Source organism: Xyrauchen texanus, chromosome 12 (assembly GCF_025860055.1).
Source record: "Xyrauchen texanus isolate HMW12.3.18 chromosome 12, RBS_HiC_50CHRs, whole genome shotgun sequence".
NCBI lineage: Eukaryota > Metazoa > Chordata > Actinopteri > Cypriniformes > Catostomidae > Xyrauchen > Xyrauchen texanus.
This window is the reverse complement of record NC_068287.1, coordinates 34,367,027-34,380,370: the sequence shown is the minus strand read 5'-3', so window position 1 is coordinate 34,380,370 and position 13,344 is coordinate 34,367,027. Positions and strand designations below refer to the sequence as shown.

The window sequence follows — 13,344 nt, the reverse complement described above, 5'->3', positions numbered from 1 at the left end:
AATTTGAATATCATTATTTGAATACTAATCTAATTTCTGATTTTATATATATATATATATATATATATATATATATATATATATATATATATATATATATATATAAATATATATTACAGCAATAATTTCACTTTTGATTGTACAAAATTCATGTAAGCTAGTATTTTTAGTCATCTAACATTATAATACCAAAACATGTGCCATTTTTTGTGCCAAATTGCTCTTGCTGCTTAATGTAGGGTAAAGGGTCTGCCACTAGGAATGGCGGTAGGGGGAACAGTTTGAGCAGCTCAATTCACTAAAATGAATTGGATTTGATAGAAAGGTTTGGTGTACAATACAATGTGATATTAAAAATGTAGCATTGTATTACACTAAATTACTGCTTGGAGAAAAAAGCCTGTTACCGGAAAAGCTACACTAGTGCAAGCAGAGCTACTGTAATGCTACTGAAAATGCAGTAAGTTGTTTAGTTAGTGGCATTAAAATTCTTCACTTCAAACTCAATGTAGAGGTCAGGAAAAAAGACAGACGGATGCATAGTTAGATGGATGGATGAATAAGTGAGATGTGATGATACGTACCCAGTACATCTGAGGTGGAGAGAAAGACAAAGGAAGTGTGTGGTGAGAAGGCGAGACAGGAGAGAGCAAGATGAAAAAGAGAATAGAGGCTAATCAGACATGACATAGAGCAAGAGAAACAGAGAAAATGTGTACTAGTGTACACTAGAGAAAACTGACAGGGCTTGAGAAGGTCATTTTTATTGTTTCACCCTCTAAGATAAGATGAAATGGAGAGGGATTTGAGAGGGAATTATTGCTGTTTAAAAACTAGACTTTAAATGCAAACAATGCATTCTTATGGACCTATTCAAACTGTGGCCAGACTTGAAGTCGACGTGAAATCAAGATGGATCCTATAGGTTGCAACGGCAATTCACATTAAACATTAGACATTAAAGAGGCCCTATTATGCTTTTTGGGATTTTACCTTTCCTTTAGTGTGTAACATAGCTCTTTGTGCATGTAAAAGGCTTATACTCTCCCACAGACAACACTGCTTAAGAACCACAAGAAATGGTCTGTTTGTAGTGCAGCCATTTCTTCCGTAAAGTATCTACGTCACTATGTAAAACATTTGCATAATGTCCACCTAAGGGCTATTTTGGCCCTCCCTCAAACAAACGTAGTTCTAGCAGAGGCCAGGATGAGTTGGGTTAGTGTTGTTGCAATGTTGAGAAGATGCAGTTTTCTTCATTGCAAAACGTCTTTGTTTGGACTTCCAAAGGCAGACGAATTGAAAAATCAGTGTTTAAAATCAATTTTACCAATATTCCTCAGCAGTAAAACCACAACCAATGCTGGATTTTCAACTCAGTTACTACTGACTGATGGTGCAGTTCCCACTTTGTTGGGACAATCTGGCACATCAGGATCACAACCTGTATGTATGCTTTATTATTTGTGGATTTATCTGCTACCGAGTGTTCAAATGCAGAGTTTTGTGTTGTAGCTACAGTGTACACCCAGTGAACTGCTGTAGGCCTTTGCTAACCTGATAGCTAATGTTATTGTGTTGAAATAGATTTGCTAATCAGCTGCAGGCCCACTTTTACCTACAATTGTGTAGAAATATGCAGATTGTTTGTCGTTCTTACTATCAGGAATAGTGATCAAGTGTGGAGATGGATTTATTTTCACAAACGGTAATTTTACGTCTGCAGTCCACGGTAGTGCTCGGCTAACTTGCTATGTAATGTTATTTTTTTGGTAAGGGTTTACTATTCAGCTGTGTGCCAGCTTTTACCTAAAATGTGTAACAAAATGGTCGATCTCAAGAGACCATCTTTTATATAATTATCTAATTACAAGCTGTAATGTTACGGCCGCTATCGGTAGTCTGTGGCTAACTTGCTCACTAACTCTAATACACCCGGTAATGTCCAACCGGGAGTAAGCCTCTGTTCTCCGTTCATCTCCGGCAAATTATTTTTAAAAACTTAGACGAACTATGTGCCTTTTACTTGAAGCTTTGTTAGGTTCACATTAATCAACAGTGTACTTGTAAGAAAGCTACTAAATTCAAACTTACCACTGTGAAATGTCCTGCTCAAGTCGTGCTTGCGAAGGTGGTTCGGGTTGATCAGCTTATTCTTCCAAGCTTTCATTATTTCATTCATTATCGGACTCGGGCTAGAGCTGGTATGGCAAAAACTGACGCTCTTGTTACAGTAGTGTTTACAGCTTCTCAGGAAGACTTGGGAGCTGAAACTCGGTTATGGTATGGGGCGTTAAATTTCTGACAAACGCTCTACACGGTTGACCAATCACAATAGACTAGGCCAGCTAACCAATCAGAGCAGACTGGGCTTTTTGGACAGAGTATGATGAGAGGGGAAAAGCAATGTACAATATGAGAAAAATTACGTGCTTTTTGAACATTAAAGCATGTAAACCTAATCTAGTAGATCCCCAAAATAAAATGATGAACCTGTAAATTAGCATAATATGGGCTCTTTAAAAGACCGCGCTAACATTTTCAATGTCTGTTGAAATAGGCTTTTGCCAAACCACATGTTTAGCTTGCATATTCTTTGATACCACACGAGGGAGCTCTCTGAGTTTACATCAGTGTGCATGTGTGTTTCCTACCCAGACTGGATCTAGTGCTGGAGCGCTCGATGATCGTGTGTTTGCTGGGGTTGTTTAGAATGGAACGTTTGGCAAGAGAGATGTCTGCTGTCACCCGGGTGATGGATATTCTGGAGAAAAGAAAAATAACCGTTAGTGTATTTGTATGCTGACAGTGATTGTGACATTAATATGACAACATAACTTTGCTATCAACACCAATACCACTTCATAATCACACCATTTTGATACCTACCTGCCCTCAAACTTGTGCTTTAGAAAGTCAAATAGAGCTTTCTGCATCATATCTGTCACCTGCAATGTAATAACACACACACAAGCTTTAAAATCTGCACATCAAGACCTTGTCCACAAAAGTATCTCTCAGCTTTTTGAAATGTACTGAACAATAAGGGAGAGTGGGGTAAGATATGTTAGTGGGTTTATTTGCTGCCCCCTTAAGCCCAAAGTATACTTCGGTTAGGCGTGATCACTAGGCGTCTACACACAGCATTTCCAAACTATATATGGGATGCATGAGATGATGAGAACCTGGTACTATGGTGGCAGATGAAGGACATTTATTGTTGTATTTTCCCTCAAGAGTTTCCCACTGTTAGCTCATGAAAGTCTGATGGCTCATGAAAGTCTTTATACTCCATCAACATTTGTTGGTTTGTTTTGGATTATTTTAATATAGTAATAAACACATGGTGGAAACTAGTGTTTACAGACTTTATTCTTTTAACATCCTCTAGTCCTACAAAACCTCACTGGTGTGATGATAATAATGCTGTGACTGGTGTGCAATAATGCCAGTAGTATTCTCGCTGGCTACAAATGTTTTGGAATTGTTAATTGGGCAACAGGAATATCGCAGCAGCTCTCAAAGGTTGCAATAGTTGCGTTCTACACCCTCCTGTCCTTCCGAGTTTGTTCTTCCAAAGTGGCTTGGCAAGACTGGTCTTCATGAGAACACAAGTCCGTTCTCTGCATTCTTAGCATTGACAATGGCCTATACTTTGGTTTTTACGTGTCTGTGTTCAATTGAACTAAGCCTATCAAAGTATACTTCATTTGACTTTGCGTGCATACACAGGTGGTTGGCGCATGCGCACTACGACTGCTATGAGATACTGGAATATTTCTTCTCAGGAGTTTAGACACATAAAGATGTCTTTATATTCCTCTTTAGACTTGAGTTATACAAATGCAGGTATCTCCAGACCTCCTCACACTCGCGCTCTTGACTTTTACATCCTCTGTTGTTGTTTCCACATTTGTTCCCTGTTGTCTTGCTGCGATTATATGTTCTTCTAGTGCTTCTTCGTTACAGCAATGGCTCAAATGTGAGTTTTGCCACCACATGGACACAGTAATTAGTGCAAATGGTTAAAATATGTGCAATTGGAAAAATGCTTGAGCACTCTGCTGATGACTAAAGATAGCGTTCAAGTCTGACCAAGGTATACTTTGGGCTTTTCTAACCGCACATACTCTGAACAGTTGGGCCATTGCTGTCACAAAGAAGAAGAAGATGTGAACGCCAGTAAACAACAGGAGAAGAAACTGGAAACAACAACAATGTATGTGCACATCAAGAACGTCTATTACGCCTAAGAAAGGGCCTATTATATACAGATGCCTGATGTGCATATGAGAAAAGTGATTAGCATTTTTATGTTAAAAAACACTTAATTGGAAAGCACAGATGAAAAAATGTTTTTTTGCATGTAAATGTAAATTATCTACATGGCAGGTGAAATGAATGTTATGTCAAAGCAACCTTAAACCTGGTCTAAAAAAATTGATATCATACATACAACAGTTATGTAATTTATTTAGCAAATGATTAGCCATGAATTATTAAATACCCCCCCCCCCCCACATTCACATTTTCTGAATATTGAAATGTGAACAAAGCGCAGCAAAATTCTAGACTATAAGTAGAGAGTTTGAAAGGTATATTGTCTCACCTCATAGCCTTTAAGTGATGGTCCCACCAGAATAATAGGTCTCATGGAAGGCACCACATCATAGGGAGGAACATGTTCCATCTGAAACACACAAACACGTGGTTAGCAATTTGCATAAATAGAACCTCTTCATTCACATCCCACACAAACAAATCTGTGATTGACTTGAAATACACGCATATCCATGCAAGCCGAATGAACATCTTAAATAATTGTCAAAACTGACCTAAAACATCTGCACTAATCTAAAAATAGCAGTGTTTCCTTAATCCTTGTAATAATTTCTTTTTTCCTCCATCATTTGTTTTCTTTTTGTTTCAAATCTTTTTTTACCACTTTCTTCCTAGTTTTCCCTCCCTACCTTACCTCTCTGCCATTCTTACAGTTTAATCTAAAATAAGACCTCTTCATGTTGTTGAGGGCCCTTCACTCTATCAAGAGTGAGACTGAGTGTGTGAGAGCTAAAGAGGGGGAGAGATGGGAAAATGAGAATTGATCCCCATTCACCATGGCCCCCTCCCACTTCTCTGGCTCTGTTTAACAATATCTGATGGATTAGAAATATAGACAACAGGAATATCTACAGTACAAATAACAGGAATTTCCACAGTGATTGTGATCATTTGGAGAACTGGAATGTTCTCAGTCAGGTGTTGGTTCATGTGTGGTTGTGTGACGGTAGCCACTGAATCAGAATCAGCTTTATTGCCAAAAATGCTTGCACATACAAGGAATTTGTCATGGTGACAGGAGCTTCCAGTGTACAAGAATACAAAAACAATACAAAAACAGCAGCAAGACATAGATAATTAAAAACAAAAAACACAAAAATAGAATAATAAAAATAAATAATTATACATATACATACATACACTCACCTTCATACATACCCACATACACACGTAGTGCAAATCTATTAAAAATCTGTTATATAAAGAACAAAAATACAGTATATTATGTATAGTGCAATGTATGTAATGGCAGAAGTGGATATGTTAGATAATATAAAAAGACTAAACTGTGTATTGCACATAATTATTGCTCAATGGGGCAGCTTTAACTGTTCATGAGATGGATAGCCTGAGAGAAAAAACTGTTCCTGCGCTTGACAGTTCTGGTGCTCAGAGCTCTGAAGCGTCGGCCAGAAGGCAACGGTTCAAAACTGTAGTGGGCTGGGTGAGTGGGGTCCAGAGTGATTTTACCAGCCATTTTCCTCACTCTGGAAGTGTATAGTTCTTGAAGGGGGGCAGGTGGCAACCAATAATCCTCTCAGGAGTCCAAACTGTCCTCTGTAGTCTTCTGATGTCTGATTTTGTAGCTGCACCAAACTCAAGTTATTGAAGTGCAGAGGACAGACTCAATGACTGCTGTGTAGAACTGTATCAGTAATGCCTGTGGCAGGTTGAACTTCCTCAGCTGGCGAAGGAAGTACAACCTCTGCTGGGCCTTTTTCACAATGGAGTCAATGTGTGTCTCCCACTTCAGGTTCTGTGAGATGTCAGTGCCCAGGAACCTGAATGACTCCACTGCTGCCACAGTGCTGTTTAGAATGGTGAGGGGGTTCAGTGTTGGGGTGTTCCTCCTAAAGTCCACAATCATCTCCACCGTTTTGAGCGTGTTCAGCTCCGGGTTGTTTTGACTGCACCAGACAGCCAACTGTTTAACCTCCTTTCTATATGCAGACTCATCATCATCTCGGATGAGGCCGATGACAGTGGTATCATCTGAAAACTTCAGGAGCTTGACAGAGGGATCCTTGGTGGTGCAGTCATTGGTGTAGAGGGAGAAGAGTAGTGGGGAGAGCACACATCCCTGGAGGGCACCAGTGCTGATGGTACAGGTGGTGGAAGTGAATTTTCCCTGCCTCACAAGCTGCTGCCTGTCTGTCAGAAAGCTGGTAATCCACTGACAGATAGACATGGGAACACGAAGTTAGTTTAACTTAGTCTGGAGTATAGCTGGGATGATTGTGTTGAAAGCCGAGCTGAAGTCCACAAAAAGGATCCTTGCATATGTCCCTGGTCTGTCCAGATGTTGCAGGACATGATGCGATCCCATGTTGACTGCATCATCCACAGACCTGTTTGCTCAATAAGCAAATTGAAGGGGATCTAGAAAGGGACCAGTGATGTCCTTCAGGTGGGCCAACACCAGTCTCTCAAATGATTTAATTCCCACAGATGTCAGGGCGACAGGTCTGTAGTCATTAAGTCCTGTGATTTTTGGTTTCTTAGGGACAAGGATAATAATTGAGCATTTGAAGCAGCATGAGACTTCACTCTGCTCCAGTGATCTATTGAAGATCTGTGTGAAGATGGGGGCCAGCTGGTTAGCACACGAACGAAGGCACGCTGGTGAGACGCCATCTGGGCCTGAAGCCTTCCTTGACCTTTGGTCCGAAAGACATGGCACACATCTACTTTACAGATCTTGAGTGCAGGTTGTGTAGCAGGAAGGGGGAGGAGGTGTTAATGTTTGTGTGAAGTGAAGGTCAGAGTGCGTGTGGGGTGTGAAATTGGGCCTTTCGAATCTGCAGTAGAACACATTCAGGTCGTCAGCCAGTCATTGGTCCACCACAGGGTTGGGGGTAGGAGTCCTGTAATTAGTAAGTTGTTTCAGGCCACTCCACACTGATGCAGGGTCGTTAGCTAAAAACTTGTTTTTCAGCTTCTCAAAGTAGCTTCTTTTAGCCACTCTGATTGCCTTATTCAGTGTGTTCCTGGCCTGATTGTACAAGACTTTATCCCCACCCCTGTAAGCATCCTCTTTGGCATGACGAAGCTGTCTGAGTTTTCCTGTGAACCATGGTTTGTCATTGTTGAATGATAAAAATGCCCTCACAGAAACTGATGTATGATGTAACAGTATCTGTGAGCTCGTCCAGGTAGCTGCAGCTTCAAAAACACTCCAATCAGTGCAGTCAAAGCAGGCTTGTAGTTCCAGCTCTGCTTCATTAGTCCATCTCCTTACAGTCCTTACAACTGGCTTTGTTAATTTTAATTTCTGCCTGTAGGTCAGAAGAAGATGAACCAGACAGTGATCAGAGAGTCCCAAAGGTCCGCGATGCGATCCGCTCTGAACAGCTGGAAGCCCGGCAGATGTAATGCGCTGTCCGGAATGGCTTCACTCAGCCAGGTTTCTGTGAAGCACATGTAGCAGAGTTTGAGAAGTCCTTATTAGTACGTGTGAGGACATGTAGTTCGTTAGTTTTGTTGGGAAGAGAGCGGAGATTCGCTAGATGAATGCTCGGCAGTGCTGTTCGAACACTGCGCTGACGGAGTTAAACCAGCGCGCCGGCTCCTTTCCCTCACCTGCGTCTTGTAGCGTGTTTAAACAACACAGCTGCGCCTTCGAATAAATGTCCAGCAAAACGTCTGAATATTCAAAAACCGGGAAAAGATTATCTGGTATGTGCTGCTGAATGTTCAGCAGTTCGTCCCTGGTAAAACTGACTGGAAAAAGATTACTAAACACAGGACAAAAAAACAAACAAACAAAAACAACAAAAGAATCGGAGAGCTCCACACCGAGGCGGCACCATGAGTGTCACGGACCTGTAATGGAAACGGAAACCGTGGAAACCTGTCAAGGTGTTTTTGCCTCATCTTGTGAGCATCTGCAAAAGGATGGCAGACATCCATGGCTGAAACTTTGTCAATTTAGAAGCAGTATTAATTAAAGGGATAGTTTACTCAAAAATGAAAATCCTGTCATCATTTACTGACCCATGTTGTTCCAAACCCATGTTAGTTTCGGAACAACAGGAGATGTTAATGAGATTGTTAGCTTCAGTCACCATTCACTTTCATTGCATCTTTTTCGCATACAATGAAAATGAATAGTCATGGAAGTTGTCAGTCCCTAAGATTCTGCCTTTATGTTACATGGAAGAAACAACATCATACAGACTTGTAAGAACATGAGGGGGAGGAAATGATGAGAGAATTAGCATTTGTTGACGAGATATGCCTTAAACACAAGACTGGTACCAAAAGACTGAAGCAAATATGCCATAATTTCTTTTAAGTATTCAGAAGATCAAACAATTGTTGACAGAAGAGCTTTCATTTGTCTTTTCTGACAAAGAATCTGAAATATGTTAATTTTTTTTGTTTGGCAGATGTAGGAAAACATTTAACTGACAATAGCCCAAAGACTCTGATATCTTCAAAACAAGTAGAAGACAAAAATACAAAAGTTTGTAGTTGGCATGACTCACCGATTTCTGTTTCTGTTTGGCAGGCCCACCTATCATTCCACACACGCACCCACGGCAAGAGAAAGAGGGCATGCAAGCAAACAAACAAACAAACAGCAGCGGTTTTTGTTAGTGTCAAATTGTTAATACATTTAGGATGCTGGGACAAAATTAATCAGAAAAATCAGAAAAGTTTTAAATTAATTAAGTCAGAGAAGATACTGTTATCTAGGTTTCTTGCCGATTCGCTGCTAGTTTTTCTAGCTTTGCAACAGCAAACCAGTGTCAGAAATTCACTTTTCTATTAGTTCAATACAAGATAAGCTCATTTGACAGCATTTGTGGACTTAATATTGATCACCATTTCTTGACTTGCCCCTCCTTTTCTTTAAAAAAGCAAATATCTGGGTTCCAGAGAGGCACTTACAATGGAAATATGTCAGATGAGATGTCACAAGTAAAACACCAAGGAATTCGTTCCAGGAGCTTTTTTTTGCCCACACATTTTGACTTTCAGTGGCATTTTTGCACGAGCCCCTTTTAATTTACCCTGCAACAGGCATATCTGGTCTTCTAAGTGCTTTGATAAATTAGGGCTTGATTGCTCAGTCATATTCATCTAAATCATTCTCCCAGTATAAAAAAAAATCACACCGGTTTTAACACTTTTGGATCTTTGAGCCGAAGTATGTTATTTCTGCCCCTCAAGCGGCAGAATTGTATATATAATGACTGTTTTCAAACATGTTTCCCAAACACTTCCCTCATTTGCTATTGCTCAGATAAACAAATAGTCCCGCCCCAAAGTCATGGCAGAGGTTGACACAATGTTGCTGTGTTGGGCTAGTCCGGATGCATAAAAAGAGAAATGTTTTGGGAGACTAAATGGAGATCACAATTATGTTTAATTTATGTATCATCATTGTCTTCAGATTTTTCTCTTGATATTCCTCAGGAGAATATAAATAGACACAAATGAGTCAGTTCTTGACATACAGTAAGAGTATAGGTCTACACTCACTGAGCACTCTATTAGGAACACCTGTACACCAACTTTTCATTCAATTATCTAATCCGCCAATCGTGTGGCAGCAGTGCAATACATAAAATCATGCAGATACAGGTCAGGAGCTTCAGTTAATGTTCACATCAACCATCAGAATGGGGGAAAAAATGTATTTCAGTTATTTTGACTGTGGAATGATTGTTGGTGCCAGGCGGGCTGGTTTGAATGTTTCTGTAACTGCTGATCTCCTGGGATTTTCACACACAACAGTACCTAGCGGTTACTCAGAATGGTGCCGAAATCCAAAAAACATCAATTGAGCAGCAGTTCTGCAGACAGAAACACCTTGTTGATGAGAGAGGTCAACGGAGAATGGCGAAACTGGTTCAAGCTGACAGAAAGTCTACGGTAACTCAGATAACCGCTCTGTACAATTGTAGTGAGAAAAAAACACATTGAACCTTGAGGCGGATGGGCTACAACAGCAGAAGACCATGTCACATTCCACTTCTGTCAACGAAGGACAGAAGTCTGAGGCTGAATTGGGCTCACCAAAACTGGACAGTAGAACACTGGAAAAATGTAACATGGTCTAATGAATCTCGATTTCTGATGAGGCACATAGATGGTAGGGTCAGAATTTGGCGGCAACAGAATGAATCCATTGACCCAACCTGCCTTATGTCAACAGTTCAGGCTGGTGGCGATGGTGTAATAGTGTGGGAAATGTTTTCTTGGCACACTTTGGGCCCGCTAATACCAATCAATCATTGCTTGAATGCCACAGCCTATTTGAGTATTGTTGCTGACCATGTGCATCCCTTCATGGCTACAATTTCACCACCTTCTAATGGCTCCTTCCAGCATGATAATGCACCATGTCACAATGCAAAAGTCGTCTCTAACTATTTTCATGAACATGATATTGAGTTCACTGTTCTTCAGTGGCCTTCCCAGTCACCGGATCTGAATCCAATAGAACACATTTGGGATGTGGTAGAACAGGAGATTTGCAGAAATTCCGCGATGCGATCCTGTCAACATGGACCAGAATCTCAAAGAATGTTTCCAACATCTTGTGGAATCCATGCCACAAAGAATTGAGGCTGTTTTGAGGCCCTACCCAGTATTAATATAGTGTTCCTAATAAAGTTCTCAGTAAAACTATAAAATTATAGTGGATAGCATAGCTCAGATTATTTGGTCTTTTATTTTGGAATTTGATGGGAAGTTCATAGTGAATTCTCAGACTTTTCGATTGCAGACTTTGGTATCTTGGCAAATCTGAGCACAGTTTGAAATTAAAACACTGTTGAGATCTATTCTGAAATGCCAAATGAGGCACGTTAGATTATTGGTTCCTTCTTTTTCATAGGAAAAATGTCTGAGAAGCATGAGACTTCAGCAAAAGTCTCTATTTGCTCTCCATGTAGTTTTATTGCTGTCAAGGTGAAACAACTGAGATGTTAAAGAAATTTACGTAGAACTTTAAGTGTATCCATGAAGTTGCGAGTCTTCTGGATTAAGTTTAATAAAGTATTAATAAAGTCTCTACAAACACAGGAACGCGCATAAACAGTAAAGACTTCTGTCATGGTTCAGAGACACAGGTGCTAGTTTTAAAAGTGAATCTGATTGTTAGTCACAATTGAAGGGGGTCATCTAGTGTTGCATTCTGGGGTTATCACCACGGTTACCTTCTTAAAGAAAGGGAAGCGGGGCAGATTGCCTTGAGGGGAGGTGACACTTCCGCCTACACCCTTATGGTCACGGGTGTCGGCAGGCTCCACCTCCTCAACATCTGAATCCAGAGCATCATCATAAAGCCCTGGGGACAAGTCAGCTGAGGAAAGGTACCGATTGGGAGGTGTGCAGGGTTTAGAAGGCAAAAAGAGAGAGAGAGAGAGAGAAACAGGGAAAAAAGGGAATGGAGAGAATGAAATAGAGAAAGAAGAGCAGTATGATACACAGATTTTACAGAGTCAGAAACATGATGAAGAGAACAAAGATGCTTTAGAATGTAGGAGAAGTAAAATTAAAAAAAATTAAAATGACCTTTTCAAGAAGTACAAAATAAGCAAAATCATGACACAGCAGATAAAATACACCACATTAATGGTCAAGAGAAAAATAATAGAAAAACATTGCTGGAGATAGACTCAAAGAATGAGTGATAAGAGTGGAGGGAGGAGAACAGAGGGAATCCTTAGGGGTATGGTTCTCACTACTTGTCCTTGAGTTCCCAGTTTGGAAATGAATGCGTTTTTGAGAGAGATAAGGATCTATACATGCCTTATTACACAGCTTACAAAATACTTGATCCTGATTGTTCAATTGTGAAATAAAGCGGTCAAAAGTTTCTGAATATCTATAATCCAAAAGCAACACTATAACTGAGTGGCTACAAGGTTTGACATTAACGTTTTGGCTCACTGGCCACTGTAGCTAGTGGTATTCTAAAGTCACTAGCCACTCAGCATTTTCACTAGCCAAAATACCCTGGCACACAAAAATTTATGAAACTAACTGGCATTTCATTTGAACAAGAATGATATGAGTTCAGCATGAGACAAGCCTAATGATTTAAATCATCTCTTAATATATCTGAAGGCAAACATGGCCAGTTAGAACAAGAGTAGGACAAAACAGAAGAAAAATTTTGTCAAATTTGATTTGTCCATATCCATATCCATACTTATTTGTCAAAAAGTCCAGATTTTACCCATTTTAACCTGTTTATCCATTCTAAATTGTACTTGCCTATATGAAAGTTTACCATTATTATACCATTGTTTAACAGTGGCATTTGTATTAATAAGGCCATAAGCACAGGTCAGACCATGGATTGCTCCACATTACTGTAGATAAGCTTAGTCTTTTATTATATTATTTTTTAAATAAACAGTATTTGTTATGAAAAACTAATAGCCTAAACACATTAAGAAACCTTTAAATACAACTTCACAGCTAATAATTCTATGGAGTACAAAACGATATGTTAGGTAGACTCAGTTACCATTTACTTTCATTGCACCTTTTTCCATAAAATAAAAAAATCATTAATATTTTTTCCAATCATGGAAGAAAGTCCTATGGGTTTTGATCAAGATAAAGGTGAGTGAATGATGATAGATTAGCCCTAATCGATTTTATATGCATACCAGTTACCAGTTAGTGTAATTTCAGGTAAAACATTTTAGTTTGGATGATGAGGTGTATTTTAAAAACCTCGTAATTGATGTTGATGGATGGCACACCACTGTCTCTTTAACTTGTCAGTTTAAAAGGTTCGACTTCAATATAGCACGTTAAAGTATAAGAAATCTTGAATTAAAATGGGTCACATAAGTTTTTAGGTCTCCACTGGCTGCCGCGATACCACACAAAGCCGTATTGAATCACGCAAGTTTCACTCTGTGCTGTCCCAGAGATCTGGCTCTCTCACTCTGATGCACACTGCGGCAGTTCGTGCAAAAGCACGGTTCATTCGCCCCACACAGACGCGCGTGTAAGTCATGAGAGTGAGTTAGT

The 13,344-nt window shown here is 39.8% G+C and overlaps 1 protein-coding gene across 4 annotated transcripts in view; it reads right to left on the bottom strand.

The window, feature by feature from the left end:
• cacnb1 (calcium channel, voltage-dependent, beta 1 subunit) overlaps positions 1-13,344 on the bottom strand; it is a 70,702-nt gene that overhangs the window by 12,618 nt on the left and 44,740 nt on the right. For 2 of the 4 annotated variants that reach the window (XM_052138412.1, XM_052138414.1), the window contains exons 7-10: positions 11,511-11,656; positions 4,610-4,690; positions 2,890-2,948; positions 2,655-2,764 (exon numbers count right to left, since the gene is read on the bottom strand). In XM_052138412.1, coding sequence (XP_051994372.1) covers positions 2,655-2,764; positions 2,890-2,948; positions 4,610-4,690; positions 11,511-11,656 — 396 coding nt within the window. Of the gene's footprint in view, positions 1-2,654; positions 2,765-2,889; positions 2,949-4,609; positions 4,691-8,828; positions 8,858-11,510; positions 11,657-13,344 lie in introns of all 4 variants that reach the window. The other 2 variants (XM_052138413.1, XM_052138415.1) reach the window with 1 other exon arrangement.